Below are 18,711 nucleotides of genomic sequence, written 5' to 3'. Positions count from 1 at the left end.
GTGTCAGCATCATTTTTAAGCAAACTTGTGAAACTTGGCAACAATTTCAAACATTTACAAGCATCTTTCAAACCTTTAAAACACCACAATAAAATTCCAGCATTTTGAGGAATTTCAAGCACCTTTCCAAACCCTGTATCCAGCCATAGAAAAAGAAGTGAATCAAGATGGGCAATTTAAAACTGCCACATGACTTTCATCTTTTTTCGCTGCTCGACTTGCACCGCAGCGGTTTTGTCTTTTCCTCCAGGAAGTGTTCCGTCATATCAAGTGTCTGTTTTATGTGACAGCCACGAGTGTTTACCACGACGGTCATTGCAACGTTTTCTCAAGAGATTTGTTGCAGCAAGAGCGCTGCAAAGGGGCCGTATTTCACGTTTGTTGGACGGGCAAGGTCGGGCTTCCCACAGCATAAATGGGAATTCAATTAAATTGACTGTTGGTTAGGTTTGTGCCATTAGGTTTGTGAGTACAAACCGAATTTACGGCTAAGAAACTAAGTGCGTGTGTGATAACGCTAGAAAAAAAAAAAAATCCCGACCCCCTTTATCCTCCTCACTATGGTGTTTCACCGTGTTTTTGTTTTTAAATTATTTTTTTACCTCATTATATTGGTTTTCTAATCAAATAAAAGAAATGATACAGAACATAAGAAAATATGTCTGCCAGTAGAAAAAGATGTCTTGGCGGGTAAAGCGAGACACATATTAGCTCAGACATAATCGTCAACCTAAGTTAGTAACAAAAGTTTTTTATCCACAATAACCGCTGAGCAGATAATTAAAATAATGATCTCCTGCCATCTGCAGTGTTACTTCCACATATGAGCTACTCGAGATATGAAAAAAGGCAAGATTTGACTTTAAAGCCACATCCCTTGTTATCTTCTTTAACTTATGAATGTATTTTCATGTTCAAATCTATTTTAGTCATCGGCAAAAGTGTTTTATAGTTAAAGGAGGTTAATTAGTATGATTTTGGGAGTCTAGCAGTATATTTATTGGTTTACAGTTATTCCGTATCGGAAAGATTTGCTCAAGATACGAGAAATTCGAGATTTGTGCACAATCCAGGAACTAATTAATAGAAATACAACTGTAATAATAAGTTGTAAAAATTAAGTTCACTTATTACTAAAAAATATTTGACAACAACACACTTTTTGACAATAATCATAATATCATTGTCACTAATTAGATATAATTAGACAATTTCCCGAGGTGGACCAGATGAGTTCTTGGCACACTGTTTGGTAAACACGTTATTTATACTGCACTTACTGTATACTTGTAGATTTTCTTTCTTTGTCTCTTGAAAATTTTGCTTATTGTCTATGAGGGACACTCACAAAACATTTACCTTAAAAATCTAGGACTGCAACCTCATTCTCTCCACTTCAAGCACATAAGCACTTGATCATCTTGCAGACGCATCACGTTCCACCTGCCGGCTGGAATTTAATCACACAAAAAGACTTCTCCAATTGTGTTGGCAGGGCATCAAGCTTCTTTGATCGCTCTTCAAGCATGACATGCTGACAATGTCGTAAAATAAAAGGCGCTCAATTCAGTCGCTGCCTAACACGATGTTCCATGTCAAAGGAGAGGAAAACAAAAGTTACAAAAGAAAAGAACACACAGCTGTTTATTCATAAGGGTGGTTACTCTGTGCTACTAAGTTATTTACCATATTTTCCGCACTATGAGGCGCACCTAATAGCCTTTATTTATTTATTTTTTTCAAAAGCTGACCATGCCCCTTATAATACAGTGCGCCTAATATATGGATCAATATTGAGTCGCAAGGTCTCGCAACTAAGGCAAGCAGCCGCCAACTAGATTTTCCCCCGTAGAGTCCGCGGTGTATGCTGAGATATATATACACCGGCGTTTCATTTCCTAACCAATGTGTCAATCATCATTAGAATCGGTCACTATCGGCTAAAGTTATTTCAAGGTAAAGGAGGCGGGTCCTTTTTAGCAGTTACAGGCTCATGCTAAAACGTAAACCAAAGCCTGCAACTGGTTGAAAAAGATGTGAATTACAAGTTAGGTTGCACTACGGCCTGGAGAAAACATTTGTTATTAGTCTGTATTTGTAAACAGGAATTTTGGGGCTAGACAGACAGCTAGCAACAAGCAACGTCCATTGATGCAGAGATTTCCACATGCGGATTTTTTCTTTTATCTGTCAGCATTATTGCGTGTTTTGGAGTATGTAAATTTTTACACAGTTGGATTTACTACACTCACGGATGTAAGAGGAACATGGTTGCGTATTATTATTGAATGTGATGGCTGCAAGACGACTTTGGTGAGCTTCATATTTTCCCAATATCTTGTTTCAGACTGATCTTGATGTTTCTGTGATGAGTCTATTTTTAAATTAAATTCAATTTAAAGTGTTTATTGTCATATGGACAGTTGAGAAACATGTTTCCCTGCACAATGACATTCATACCTTGCTGTCCACACAGTTGCCGGCGAAAAAGAAAATAGAAACTCTTGAATCCCAAGATTTTAGCCTCCTACTGATGTGTAATGACGCATTTGAATGATTGGTGATATCGTGCAGACACCGCGTCCGTAAGAGCCTGAGACACGTATTTGCTTCTTTGCGAGCAGTCGGAATGTTCAGGGGTTGATAAGTTTGACCTAACTATCTGACTGTTTTGTTGACATTCCCACTGTAGCACTTTATAGTCCGGTGCGCCTTATGTATGGACAATATATGCCAAAAAATTTGGGGGGGTGCGCCTTATAACACGGTGCACCGTATAGTGCAGAAAAAACAGTACATTTAAATCATGGGCAAATTTTAAAGGAATTTTGGAAATTCAAATTCAAAGTGTTTATTGTCATATGCACAGTACAAAAACATGATTCCCTGCACAATGAAATTCTTACTTTGCTGTCCAAACAGTTGCCTGCGTAGTAAAACTAATAAACTATATACATGTATACATAAAATAATATTACAAATATCAAAAATATAAAAATACAAGATTAACTCAAGATGAGTCAAGACAATGAGATAAAAATAAGATAAAACACAATTGAAGAATCAACTGAACAACTGAAGAATCAATCAAGTATAAAGACGCTGCTCATGGCAGTGATTTCTCGTGACAATTGAAAATAAAAAAATCCTACAAAATCACAATGACCCCATTACAGGCGAGTATTTTCAGAACCAGTCTGAGTGCTACTCAGTGTCACGGGACCGAACCAGATCGGAGGCAGGAGGCAGGAAGGGCGAACTCATTCGCGTTAACAATCAGTTACTTTTATTAAGGGAATAAAAGTCGTCCAACACTCAGGGACAAAACAAAACAAAAACAGGCTTACACGCAAACAGGAATTCAGACTAGGAATAATCACAAAGCAGGCTTTTACTCAGAACGGGCAAACATAGGTTTCCTCAAGTCAAACAGAACAGATTAATGCAGAACAGAAAACGCAATGAACCAGCAACCGGCAATACCCACAACCCGCCCTTAAGAAGCACACACGCAAATTAGACGATCTGCTACAGCCGGTGCCCAGGGGGCGGGGCCAGCCGGTCGCCACGGCGACCATGCTGGACATGACACTCAGGTGATATCAGGGGGCTGTCACGTTGGAGACCCCTGTTTTAAAAGGGGCTTTGAGTGTTATTTAGAACATACTGGTGGTAATCAAAAATTCATTCATTAAAAAAACTATTTTTTTGTATATTACAAATATTAAAAAAAAAATACAAAACTGTTACTCAATTCATATTGATACAGGTGTAGTCTCAAAAAATAACTTAATTGTTAAGTGTCAGTCTTTGTAGATGAAAAGGACATTGTGTGTGATTTAGCACCTTCTAGTGGTAGAAAAATGCATTAATTTAAAAACATATACATTCATTTATATGAATAATAAGTAAATATACATGAACTATCATACAAATGTGATTTTTTTTAAATACTAGTAGGTCAAGAAAATTGTATTAATGTTACATAACATAGGGCTCGAAATGCATTCCTAAAATAACAACTTATTACTATGTTTCTACTGTGTTATTACGATGTTAAGTATTGGATGTAGGTTTGAAAAAACTCCTTTAACCACTTAAGAAGATCATTTTACTAGAAAACCAGCAATGATGGAACCATTTTCAGAACCAGTCCACACGCACCATGTTGGAGACCCATGCACTACACAATACAGTGACATCTAGTGAACACTTTTTACACAGTGTCCCTTAAACTTTCATTGAAACATGTTCATATACTGTTTTTTAGCGTACACATACAATAATTAGAGCAACACTCAGTTTTTGGTATATTTTTGAAAGGTAAGCACATTGGATTTTATGAGACAATTTGACAACCATTTCAATGGCTGTTCTCATTTTCTCATTAAGTCCTAATTGAAAGTTTCTCTTGCACTTGTTCCAGGTGATTAAACTTTGACTAGGCTCTTTCCCAGTCTAATTTGGAAACTCTATTTCATTGACCTTGAACCCAAGCAAAACGCCAGAAGCACTCACTTGTCCTCCAGCGTGTATTCTGTGTTTTCTGGCGAGATCTGCCCGGTGACGGGGTGCCGAAAGGAGGTACACCTCACGTTGTGGCTGCAGAAAAACATAAAAAAACGGAAAGTCAGGGTCTTGCCCAGGCAACCAAAGTCTTTCCCATTGAATTTTGTGAGACCTGGGTGGCTGGACAATCAAGGGAGGTCTGGTGGCATGCGCCTCGGAAGAACATTTTGTACATTTTAAATTGAAACGCATCGATCTGGTGCATTTTTAGAGCAAAATCAAGAAGCTAAATCTATGATGCGTACGCACCCTTGAAAACTAATGAATAGTAAAAAACACTATTTATGAATCACATGAATAATAAATACACTGATTATGAAAGCCAATGACAAGTCACACCCACAAAACAGGGTAAACTAGACAGGGTTTTAATGCAAAAAATCTGTTCGTCGCCTAGTTAGACTAAAAATAACTAGTGTTTTTCCGAGGCAGATGCTGTACTATTTTAAAATATCCTATCGGCGTGTAAAGAGAACATATTACCAATATGAGTTTTAAAATTGATTACTGTATTTTCCGCACTATAAGGCGCACCTAATAGCCTTTATTTATTTTTATTTTTTTCAAAAGCTGACCACGCGCCTTATAATACAGTGCTCCTTATATATGGATCAATATTAAGTCGCAAAGTCTTGCAACTAAGGCAAGCAGCCGCCGACTAGATTTCCCCCCGAAGGCGAAGTAGTCCGCGGTGTATGCTGGGATTTATACACCGGCGTTTCATTTCCTAACCAATGTGTCAATCATCATTTGAATCAGGCACTATTGGCTAAAGTTATTCGGGGGTAAAGGGGGCAGATCCTTTTTATCATTTACAGGCTACATAGGCTAAAGGGGCGAAACAAAGCCTGCAATTGGCCGAAAAAGATGAATGTGAATCACACGTTGGGTTGCACTACGGCATAGAGAAAACATTTTTTACTATTCTGTATTTGTAAATATTTTACTCTCCTGGATTTACTACACTCACGGTTGTAAGAAGACCATGGATACGTATCATTATTGAATGTGATGGCTGCAAGAGAACTTAGGTGAGCTATGCGGCTTTATATTTTCCCAGTATCTTGTTTTAGAACGATCTTGATGTTTCTGTGATGAGTCTATTTTTAAAACTAAATTCAATTCAAAGTGTTTATTGTCATATGCACAGTAAAGAACCCCGTTTCCCTGCACAATAAAATTCTTACTTTGCTGTCCACACAGTTGCCAGGAAAAAATAAAATGGAAACTAAGAAATGTTTAGCATTTCTTGAATCCCAAGACTTTAACCTTCCGAATGATATTTGGAACGATGCATTTGAGTGATTGGTGACATCGGACAGACACTGTTTCCGTACATGTCTGAGACACTTATTTGCTTCTTTGCAAGCTTTCGGAATGTTAAGGGGGTGTAATAAGTTTGACTGAACTATCTGACTGTTTTGTCAACGTTCCCATTGTAGCGCCTTATAATCAGGCGCGCCTTATGTATGGAAAATATAGGACCAAAAACTACTTTTTGGGGGTGCGCCCTATAACCCGGTGTGCCTTATAGTGCGGAAAATACGGTAAATGCAATACTCATATTGGTGATTTGGTAAATTTCAATATAAAATATCAGTACTGTTGCTTTTGTGATTGCTGTTTTGACAGTATGACGGTTTTTCTTCAATGGTTTACAGTAGGTTACTGTAATGTGCGACTTATGAGTTCCACCAAAGTTGTTTCCCATTATGAGCGAATTGTTCTCATTGCTTGCAATAGCAGTTTTTACACTGTTGAAAACGCCAGCCTTGCAACAAGGTGCTGGACAGGATTTCTAAACCTATAAAATGTTTAACTTGAGGAAAATGCGCCGTTTGTCAATATCACATTTTACCTAGTCATCTAATCACGGTGCAACCTGGGAGGGACAAACATAGCAACAACCGAAGGTTAATTTTGCATTTGTTGACAGAGATACTTGGCACAAGTACACACCATGGTGTTGGCGATCATTTATATAATGAGAAAGTTATTTTGATGAACTTTGAATTCATATTCATTTCAAAATATTACCATCTTTTTATTTAATAATAAAATTTTAGGAGACTCTTGCGAGACCAATCAAACACTGATGGACTGCCAGAATATTCCTACGTATGGGAAACCCTGAACCCTTATGTGATGGTTTGAACTAATTCTTACAGGGTTTTCTCCCAGTGCTTAATAACAGTGATTTTGTTATGCTCTTCATGGAGCTATCAATGAAAAATAATGACTTAGTGCTTCTTCCATCAACAACCTCAGACCCCTGCTCACCATCGGGAAATTTACACAAAAAAAGACTGTCTAATCAATCTCACCAATAAGCCAATGGGAGCATTCAAAGTGGCCATGGCGTATGAAGGATCTATCCTGCCGTATGTATAAAAAGATGTATAAATAAATGAGTGTCTACAAATATATGCGATTAAAAAAAAATGAAAACGAGAAAATCAAGAAAGGCATAAATATATTACATAAATGAAATGTATTCATTTATTGATGGATTTTAATTAATTTTGTCATTTATTTATTTCAGTATTGTTTTGTCATGTTATTTTATCATGGTAATTTCTTGTCAATGTTCCCGTGTATTTTGTCACAACAAAATATAATTCAAATTAGGAGGCGGCCCAGTGGCCTGAACTTTTCACTTATTGGTTAAACAGTGATGAATGAATCAGCTGCTAAACTGATATTATACTTGCGAATACTATCACCTTGGTGCAACAGTATGATAACAAGTGAAGCTTAGCCAGTTTGACTCGCCACTCAATTGAACAACATCGTGTGACAAAATTAATGAAAAAATACAAGACAAGGGACAAAATACCAAAATAACTACATGATAAATGATCAAATGCATAAATATCAGAATGAATTGCATTTATGTCATACATTTAGGTGTTTTGTGATTAATGTATGTGTTCATTCATTTTTATTACATATATTTTTAGGTATTAATATAATCATACACAAGCAGAACGGGCGTTGCGGGCTTTGGTTTGTTGAAATTGCACCAATCAAGATGTCGCCCCTGATAAAAGATTGGATTCGGCTGCTTAGAAGTGTAGGAGCTGCGGTACCCAATTCGGTCACCAGAGAGGGATATAGAGCCTAAGAAAGCAGCTGTTCATCGATTTTGTTGGTATTTATTGGGGTGCCTTGACACGACACCTAGGTAAAGACACTCGTCGAGGCCTAAAGTAGAACTGTGTAAATTTTCACAAAAATCAGTTCAGCCGCTTCGGAGGCTAAAAGTCAAATACAAGGATGCAAACACACACACACACACACACACACACAAATTAGTTTAGATTTTTTTCAACATATGGCAGGAATAGTCCTCCATGTTGAAGACTATTATTGACCCACCTTTTATTTTGTATTAGAACAGAACTGCTTTTCCAATACACACAATTGTATTACACTAAATGTAAGCAGCGTAGCATTCCGTTCGTTCCGCTGAGCAGTACCCAACCGTTTAATCTTTAATCACCATCAGCCATGGGGAAATATTTCATTCCTAATCAGAACTTTTATTTTGTAAGCCTCGACTAAAAATAGAAAGCACAAATGCTCCTGTGGCTTTTCTATAATCATGCTCCTCGAAGGAATCATCAGCTAGTGCACAACGAGTGAATGGATTTACTTGATGAGTTGCGGCAAGAGATTTACGAGTCGACATTTTGGAAAGGTTCCTTCAACATATCGAGCGGGAACCATGCCAGGAAATTCATAAACATGAACGCAACACTCCCGCATGCACTGAGCCAGGCTTGTTCCTGGTACCGACTCATCATGGGCTGAGCTGCACCGCCAGCACGTCCCCATTAATTGGAAAGCTGCATTCTTTTAGGCTTTTGTTTCAGCCACATTACTTCTGAACTATTTGTCACGGAATTCGCAGCATCCTTAGTTAGTGCGGCGACACTGCAGCACAGTATGTCTTTTTGTTTGCCGGCAGCTTCATCGGCACCGTCATCCCTAATGGCAAAGTAAACCCCTGCTTGCTGAGAACATCCCCAACAGAATTTTGTCCTGTTTATGTGGTACGATACACTTGAGCGACTGAAAACTGTACAGAGGAAAGATAGCAGGAAAACTGAAATGTATGATTAATTCAAAAAAAAAAATGTCTGATTCGCTTCAAGGCGGTGTTTTTCAACCAGTGTGCCGATGCAAAAAAAAGCACTCCATTGTTTAGTATATTCAGCTAGGAAACTGTAACATTCATCTATATCAGTAGGTGGCAGTAGATAACTTAATTCTCCTTTTCTACACTAATTATTTGGTCAAAAAGTAGAGGGTGGATCACTTAACCAATAGGATCATAGGGGCACCATTTCCTGTGGTGTGTCTTGGGCAAGTACAGCTTTGTGGCGCCCGTGCCTCTCTAGGCCAAAAATGTTTCCACCTGGTCTCAAACCGGGGACCTTTAGCGTGTAATTTAACAACCTATTTTGGTTTAAGAATATTTTAAAGATTGCACTGCAAAAAAAGATTGCAAAATAAATCAAATCAAGTAAAAATCCCTTGTTCTTCACTAGGGTTGCGTTCCAAAGAGGTCCCACGAGAGTCAAAAGCCGCTGAGTGAAAACCGTTATTCATTTTTTGCTCAAGAACAAACCAAGTTTACAAGTATTGTTTAACAAATAAAAATTTCTACTTTAAGAGCATTTTTTTACAAATGATTTCTGTACTGACAAAATGTAATTTTAAAAATAACCTTGCTGTTTATTGCATAACTGTATGGATTAGTTATCCAATCCACTTTAATTTACAAGATAATTTCCCACCATTATGTGGACGTTATGTAAAACTGCTTTTCCCTTCCAGATCTGTCCTACAGAAACCATCTATTTTTCCATCATCAAACATTTTTGAAAAAGCGGTAAAGACTCGCACGTGGCTCCAGAGCAAGTTCAGCAGGTGGAGAGGTCCAGGTTTGTTGGCAGTAGAAAACATCTTCCTCTTTTTAGCCAATCAGATGCAGAACACACGGCACAATGAAAATCTGCAAAGTAGCGAAATCGCGAAAAGTAAACTGCAATACAACAAGGGAGTACTGTAACCTGTATTACGTCCTGAGCCACGGTGGTCCCTAATGATAATGATATGTTTATAGTTTAGAGGTCACTCAAAAAGAAGGGAAAGCATCAATGGATATTGAACTTGTAAAAAGAACCGGAGAAGACCCAACCCTCCGATATGAAATTACAATCCATTCTAAAAGCCCTCCCATGAGCTCTTTCTTTTTATTTAATCTCCTAAATTACATAAACACAACCACCTTTGTGCTTATCAAAGAACAGGCAACACGATTGGCTGATAGTGTAAATGATGTAAACAGTGCATAATAGTACAAAATAACAAACACCGGGGAACATTTTTTGTAAGTGTCCATTATTAAAAGCAAAATAAAATTATCAGAAAAAAACATTAAACTGTGAATTAAGGAAACGTGTCAGAACCCGAACAGACAGTGGACCCAGACGCGTAACGTTTTCACACAATCTTTATTTTACGGAAATGGGGCGGTCATGCGCGGGAACACAAACGCCACCGATTTGGCGATTGCTGGGCAGAAGAAGTGAGACAGAGAAGTCAGGCGCGGGAAAACAGGAACCCAATGGCAAACGAGATCGAAACCGGACAGGACAGACGGGATCGATACCAGATACAGGATACACGAGCGGATACCGGACAGGACAGAAAAGAAGGGATCACAGGATGCACGAGCAAGATACCGGACAGGACGGAACAGACGGGATCGATACCGGATACTGAATACACGAGCAGGATACCAGACAGACGGAATCGATACTGGATACACGAGCAAGATACCGGACAGGACGGGATCGACACCGTTTACTGGATACAACAGCAAGATACCGGATTGGACGGGACAGAAGGGGTCAATACCTGATACTGGTTAAACAAGCAAGATACCGGTCAGGACGGGATCGACACCGAATACTAGATACAACAGCAAGATACCGGACTGGACAGGACAGACAGAATCGATACCTGATACTGGATACTAGAGCAAGATACCAGACAGAACGGGACAGACTGGATCCATACCGGATACATGAGCGGGATATCGGACAGGATGCGACAGACGGGATCGATACCGGATAATGGATACTGGAGTAAGATACCGGACAGGGCGGGATCGATACTGGATACTGGATACACGAGCAGGATACCGGACAGAGTCAAAATGCAAGTCTTGCAAGTGCAGAAGTTTGTTGACGGACTGACAAGAAGTGAATGGGAGCACTGAGTTTAAATAGGAGGGGAACCAATCAGGCAACGAGCATCAGCTGTCGCCAAACGAGCGGGCCCAGGTGAGGGCAATGGGCAATCGTGACAACATGATGATTAAATCTTTCAAAATCATGAAACTGGTGCCAGAAAACATTTGACATGTGCCCCAAGCTTTTCTTAAAGAATGGTGTGTGCCTGCTCTCAAAAATGGTTGTTTTAAGGTGTGTATATTTTCTGTAGTAAAATGACGCAAACACATGAGCACAGAACATATTAATGAATAGCAAGAACTAAAGGCTAAACATGTAAAGACCTTTTCCAAACTAATACATTTCCCAAATAAAAACATTCCTAAAATAAACTGATATGCTTTAGGTTTAATTGATTTTTTTTCTTTTAACCATCAAGTAGCCAACAGTGGAATAACCGTAAATTCCGGACTATAAGCCGCTACTTTTTTCCCTAACTTTCAACCCTGCGGCTTATTCAGTGATGCCAATTTATGTAATTTTTCTAACGGCCGCTAGCGGCGCTCGAGTGTTGCTACCATTAACTGCCCTGTCAAAGCTATATTATTATTATTAAAGCTTTGAAAACTCTCTCGGTGTACCGTCTTTCTTTGTAAATATGTGTAACCCATGTATAATATGTATTTGCAACTGTATATTTTTGTAATGTATTTATTTGTATTTATTTTAGACACTTATTCAGATATGTTTTGCACGGTTGAACGAAAAATGAGGGGCGGAACAAACGCTGGGTGACGAGTTTAAGTGGGGACCGCTAAAGGTGAGGGACAGACAAGGAAAGAAGAGGGGGTAAAAAGTTGGTTAAAGAGAAAGGAGTTGCGTGAGTAAATGTGTTCATCTGATATATTTTTCCCAACCTTACCTTTGGAAATATACACTTTTTTCCTTGGATTACTTTCAACGGGACCTGGACTCTGCAGGTCTGCATCAAACCTTAAGTACCTGTATCATTTTCCGTTCACTTTGCCGACTGTGATTTTTGGACTGTGGACTTTAATGAAGGACACCCGGTCATGCAGTACCACCTGAAATGATGCAATTATGAGGTTTATCATGCAAGGCTTTAGGGCTAGGACCTTAGCTTGGCCTTTTGGCTGAGAGTAAGTGTCCCGGCTCCTAGGCTTTGTAGCGTATTATGAACTGACCGATAACGGATAATGAATAACGAAGATAGATCAATAACCCTTAAAAACCCCAAAACCCCATTTAGTTTCAATCGTGGGACTTGAAGTCGGGTTTGGGTTAATTTTGTGTTTGTGTTACATGTTTAAATGTGGGCGCATGCAGCTTATATAAAGGTGCGGCTTGTGTATGTACAAAATCGGTTTTCCTCTTAAAAATTGGTCGGTGTGGCTTATAATCAGGTGCGCTCTATAGTCCGAAATTTACGGTACACCTAAAATGAAACAGCGATAGAACTAAATAGAGCAACAAATAGAGCACCGGAACACTAACCTCGTGAGCACATGAAAAGCCTGTTCTAAAAATAGCTAATCACCTGTTGTTTTTTTTTTAGTAATGTTGAAAAAGGTATTTGTTTAAAAAGTAAACACTAGCAAAATTGCACAGCAATGAAAGGTTGCATGTTCATATGCATCTTCTTCTTATGTATTATGAAAAGTATTCAATGTGGTGTCTCTTTTCTCACTAATATATGATACAAGTAAATGTTTCATTTTAGAAGTGTGTATCTAATTGGTAGCCATTCGAATTAACCATTACTTCTTTTGAAAAATGTGAGTGACCTCCTAAAGTGAGGTTACAAGTTGCACAATTGTATTGTGTATGAAGTATGGGGTCCTTTCTGGATTTGCATTCTATTTAATAGGATATTTATTTGTCGGGAAAACTTTAAAAACATGTGATTGTTCTCAATTTGGCTTGATCAACCAACAGACATAACTTTACATGTACTCATTAGTTTATGGCTGCGTTGATAGTTGATATGTTTTAATATTGGACGCAAAGAAGATTGCTTAGGATACCCAGGTTGTTTGTTATTTTGACTATTAATTCCTAACTGTTGTTCGTTATTTTGACTACAATGCAAAGTTTACATCAGTGTCACTAATGCCCAATAATGTTAGTGTTCTTTGATATCCACATCCTTCAGAATGGATCTGCTTTTTTTAACCTAGCAGATTCAATAAAAAGAAAGGGCCAGGGGAGGACCATTAGAAGGGGATGGAATTTTGGCATCTTGAGGGTATTTTATATAGTACTTACCTGTTCTCCTTGCAAGTTTAAAATCCATTGATGACTTCTTTCCTTATTTTGAGTGTCTATTAAACTATAAACTTTAAGCAAGCACACTTAAATGCTACTATGAAAAAAAATCTTAATCTGTAAGGGTTTTCTATATACATACCTAAATATGATTTTCAATGTTTGGCAGCTCTGAGTAAATAAATTCATTTATATATTTTTTTTACTTAACTTTTTGAAGCAGTCCTCCAAACCAAGTTTAGTTACAAATCTAAGCACAATGCCTGCAATGCGTACAATTTTCAAGCACAATCATGCACTGACGTTATTTTGCGAGACAGTCAGTTGGAGTTTGCGTCCATAAGCCAAAAAGCTATGGCTAGCTTGTGCCTTAACAATTGTCAAATGCATCTCTCATATGTCTTGTAAAATATGTTATCAAATATTCTGGCTCTTAGTGAAAATCTTCATTTTTTTATCAATAAAACTCTTAATTTCACAATGAAGTAAACTATTTTATTGTTTTGTTAACAGTGAATTAATCTAATGAAAGCAATGGATTGCCCAGCCCCAACTTAAAAATAATGTTGATCATTTGAAGCAGTATTTTTCTTACTTCACTAGTTTCAACTCCAGTAAAACTACATGATATTAAGGATATTAAGGTAATTTCTTTGCCAGTTTCAATGTACAGTTTATGTTTAGTTATCCTAAGAATATACATATTATATGTTTAAATGAGCTACTGCAACCAGATTTGCCTTGTTAATCTTTTCCCCTCACTGTTCTAACAATACTTTTTAAACGCATGACACATCCACACAAGTGGCAAAGGGTAAATTTACATTAGAGCTCGAAACAATCACAAGCCGCATTCCTTGTCGAAAGAAAAAGGTGTGTTTCACTTACATTAAACGATAAACCAAAGGTCTAAGCTTTTGTGTACATTTTATCAGGCCTTCACAGATTAATGGTCTGCTTATATAAAAATGTTGCAATCACCGTAAAAAGTACAATAACTGAATGTTTGTCATTTTTTATTGAGGTTTGCAGAACACATCTTGACCTGCCATGATTTAAGGCCAGTTCTGAATTCCACCTCTAAATTATAAATTTTGATTTTACATCTCAGACATCTAGTCAAGTCAAGTCATTTTTATTTGTATAGCCCTAAATCACGAAGAGTCTCAAAGGGCTTCACAGATTGTTACACTATATTACACAAACTATCTGACTTCAACAGTGTTATTCGAGGTTAAACGAAGCAACTGAGTTTTACATTGCCACATAGCTAAACATCCCGTGCTAACAAAAAACATTGTTTTTGACCACAACACTGTATCTGCTTAGTCCCCGCACAACATTGAGTATCACAGGTACAATACATTTCATACACTCACTTAATGTCAAAGACGGAGTCATGGTGAGGCATCTCTCGGAATAATCGAGGCCAGTGACGGAAATCACGTGCTGGTGTCGTGTGTTAACATCCGAATGAATCTGAGAAACGAAGAAGCTAAAAGTGCCTGGTCTGGGATGGTACTGATCCAACTCCCTCCCATCTGGGGAATACCTCAGCTGCTTATCAGATACTCCTCCTTTTACACTCTCGCTTTTACCAGTACTGTATTGGACGTTAATGTGTCAAGTGTAATCCCAGGGAGCATTCTTTACTGTGTGACACTTATTAGTTCAGCATCATTAAAAGTGGATTGCCTTTTTTATTCTGTGTCAGAAAAAGAATTACAACAGTGAACTAAACTAGAGAGAATCATTGACTTTAATCAATCAGAGATTGATCTTCAGTTGGTTAAATAACCAAGATCCGCCCAAAATGCAATTGACTGTTTAGTCCACTGACCCCGGAATAATCTTACAATTTCAGGCCAAGGCATCTCAAGTTGTCATTTTGACCCGATTTGTAAGGCACATTGACCTCGTCTATGCTAATATTCCATTCCAAACTAATCCTAAAGAATGCTGTGAAGCAGGCAAGTGGTACCAAGACAAAATGTCAGTAAATATTAAACGGTACAAGATCTAAGTTTGTCAAGGATAGAATTTTTCATAAGAAATATTTTAGGGACTAACCGCCTTAACATGCATTTATACAATACAGTATCTTTTCACACTTTTCAAATATTACATTTTAGACTGACAAAAACTTTGTGGGCCTAAAAGTGGGATCCATCATTTGAGGTGTTCTTAAAAGGTGGAAAATATAATATTTTATCTATTGAGTATGTGTTAACCATGCCCAAATTAGTTTATGCCCATCTGCTTTGTTCTTACCTACAGAAAAAGTGTTCTGGCCGCATAACACATTAGGCTGGAGGAAAGGGGAGAGGGCACAAAGTGACGTTATGCTCATCACTGCAATTTTTATTTTAGTCTAGCATGAAAATGGTGAAAGAAAAGGCATTTGTTCAAGTACAGTTCAAAAACTAAAATACCAAAAGAAAGAAAAATCTAACCTGGCTATTGGGTATTACCCCAGTGTTCTCGTTTGCCCGCGTCCTTGCTTCCTAGACGCATCATTTTTGCTGGGGACGCATATTGTCAAATCAACGTGCGTCCCCGGGACGCAACTTTTTTGACACCAAATTGTCATTATTACCAGATTACTTTTTTTTTTTTAACAAAGATTTACCGCACTCCAAACTTTTCGTCAGGCAGATCCGCCATTGTTGTTTTGGTCTAGCGCTGACGTCATTGTTTTGGTGGTTGTCGAGTGAAAGATAAGTATGCCTCCGAAAAATCAGTTGGTATTAGGTGCAAATCAATAAAAAATTGGTAATTTCTTCAGTGTCTGTAATAAGTCGAAACATAATACAGAAAGTGGTAACAACGGCAATAATTCCGGCACAAAAAAACAGCGGAGAAATTCTTCAGAAGACCGCAAAGGCAAGGAAAGAAGCGAATGATTCGACGAAAGATAATAAACAAAAGAATACTCCTTAACAACAAAAGGACTTTTCTACCAAAATGGACTCTATTATATTCCTGGTTACGCTATGAGAAGGATGATAATGGAGGCTACATGTTCTGTGATGCATGCACCCAGCGTGACAAAAAAAAAACAACTGGATTGCATGAATCATTTCGCAATATGAACTTTCAGAAAAGCACATTGGATCGCCACGACATGAAAACCACAAATTAGCTATGGAAATTTCGTTGCAGCAATTGGACATTGAGAAGGCATTACAACTGTGGCGGGACAGCAAACCACGAAGAATATATGAACTGAAAAATCTGAAGTGATTAAAACTGCATGAATATATAGACTAATATTTCAGCAATATTGTTTTGTATAATGTACCATATTTTTGTGAACTGAAAAATCTAAAGTGATAAACTGCTTTGTATTACCAATTAACTGTGATCATTAAAACTGAATGAATATATAGATTTATATATTTATTTATATATTTGTCGCCAATTTACAATTTCAACCCCGATAAAACTAAATTTTGGGGACCCATAGATCTCCGTTGGGACCCAGAGATTCTTGAGCATGCGAGTCCCCGGGACCCATCACTTTTCAGAGGTAAAATGAACACTGGGGTATAAAAATAGAGGCATGCACATGTGTTTTCATTTTCTTTTTGGTTTTACAGAAGAGTGACTTTTACGGACAAAGATTTAATTAATCTGTTTCCGTTATTGGTCAGTTTGGTAGTGGTTCTTGAGTTGCCTTATCATCCAAATAGCTCCATGTATTGTAGAGAACGCAGAGCTTCCCCCCAGAAAATCACAATGAATGAGTCTCGGATTTGTGTGGTAGAAAACTTCTCATAGTGTAGCACAATTTTAGTCTGGCTATTCCTAGGTTAGGTCAATAGTGGATTTAGCAAAGAAGCTATATAGAATACCTGGGTTGTTTGTTATTTTGACTATAAACTCCTCACGGTGGTGTGTTATTTTGACTATTATGCACAGTTAACATCAGTTGTCAAATCATTATTGTTCCATTTGTACATCTAGTACAGTTTTACAGCTTGAACAGCTAGTATTGTGTCAAAGAAAATATCAACAACAGCTCTTTACCGCAGTTGAGCTGCTTACATGCTTGGCCTACTTATAATTAGCAAACAAAATTTTTTACATTTTTTAACAGGGAACTGCCGTACTGTACATGGACACAAACCTACGCTAGGAAAGTACCAGTCTCTGCCCACACAGCGTGAGAGTGTAGGAGGGTAAGGGAAATACCCAGAAGCATATTGCAGCAACTTTCAGTCAAGCAAGCTGAATGAAATAAGCCCAATAATTGTGCATGCCACCTCTCAACGAGCCATTAAGCAGATAAGCATTCTGCAGCGCCATTTGCGCATGAGGGCCAACCTGCAGTTTCGCAGCAACCTCATATCATGGGTTTAAAAGATTTTTACTGGTTGATTGTACTACAAATCAAACAATGCCCCCGCCTCTCTTGTCATTTTCACTCGTTATCATTATCACCATAAGCAGCTCTTCTGCAAAGCATAGACTGCAACAATTTATGATCCTTTCAGAGGACAGTCATCCATCTGTTAATATATGCAATCTAAGAAAACACCAATAACAAATGAAATGATTATGACGCCTCCCCAGTGGAGGTATGAAACACTCGAGTTTGTATTGCAAGGCAAGGATGCCAAAATATGTGCTAAAGACTGCCAATGTCTTTGAAAAAGCTGGTCAGAAGGTTTGGCACAGTTTGAAAGAGGTCCTGGCCAAAACCTCATTAATATTCAAGGAACACCCCCCCATCTGACACATCATTTTATTTTAGTCCCGGCTGGGCGCTTAAAAATACAAGCAATCCGAACTGCTCCCACTTAATAACCAATTGTAAAGTTGCCAGACCCTTAGCTTGCACTCGTAATTTTGAGTGTTACGATGTTTATGTTCTCAGAGTAAATTCCATTCTCAATTTATTTTTTCATAAAATACATTTTAATTAAAATTGCACACACAGTTGGCTATACACGGTTAGGTTTTTAAACCGTTATCAGGCACAAAATGCAGTAAAGTGCAAATCCAGTTGCAAAACACATAGTAATTTGCAGAAAATGGGACCGAATCTCATTAAGATTACTTTATTGTATCGAAACTTCCTTAAATATTAGCAATTTTGCATATTTTATGCAACTTATTGTTTGTGGTTATCAGTAAAAGGTCGCCTAGTGGATATATCTGTCCTGTTGTCAGCCATGAGTGCATACGTGCAAAAAAAGAGATAGAATAGCAGAGGTGGAGGAATAACAATATCTTTTTAAATAATGTGACTTTTCTTCGAGTGCCTTGTATACATATATATACATACATATACATATAAATACATACATATACATATATATAAATACATGTTGTATATATATATATATATATATATATATTACAGTGGGACCTTGCTACTTCCCGGTTCCACGTTCGCGGGTTCAGAGCTTCGTGGGTCTAAAAAATAATAATAAAATGAATATATATACATATATACACACACACACACACACATATATATACACACACACAAAACACACACATATATATATATATATATATATATATACACAAACACATACATATATACATATATATATATATACATATATATATATATATATATATATATATATATATATGTTGT

General features: G+C 37.6%; 1 protein-coding gene across 15 annotated transcripts in view; it reads right to left on the bottom strand.

The window, feature by feature from the left end:
• Positions 1-18,711, bottom strand: part of plekha7b (pleckstrin homology domain containing A7b) — a 136,629-nt gene that overhangs the window by 76,879 nt on the left and 41,039 nt on the right. For 14 of the 15 annotated variants that reach the window (XR_015850309.1, XR_015850310.1, XM_088334363.1 and 11 more), the window contains one exon: positions 4,519-4,602. Coding sequence is in view for 13 of the 15 variants with exons in the window: in XM_088334363.1 (XP_088190489.1) it covers positions 4,519-4,602 (84 nt within the window). In the remaining 2 variants the exon portion in view is untranslated. Of the gene's footprint in view, positions 1-4,518; positions 4,603-14,479; positions 14,620-18,711 lie in introns of those variants that run through there. The other variant, XM_088334362.1, reaches the window with a different exon arrangement.

Source organism: Urocampus carinirostris, chromosome 4 (assembly GCF_059441175.1).
Source record: "Urocampus carinirostris isolate Australia breed hairy pipefish chromosome 4, RoL_Ucar_1.0, whole genome shotgun sequence".
Taxonomy (NCBI): domain Eukaryota; kingdom Metazoa; phylum Chordata; class Actinopteri; order Syngnathiformes; family Syngnathidae; genus Urocampus; species Urocampus carinirostris.
The sequence above is the reverse complement of the archived record's forward strand: the minus strand, read 5'-3'. Positions and strand labels throughout refer to the sequence as shown.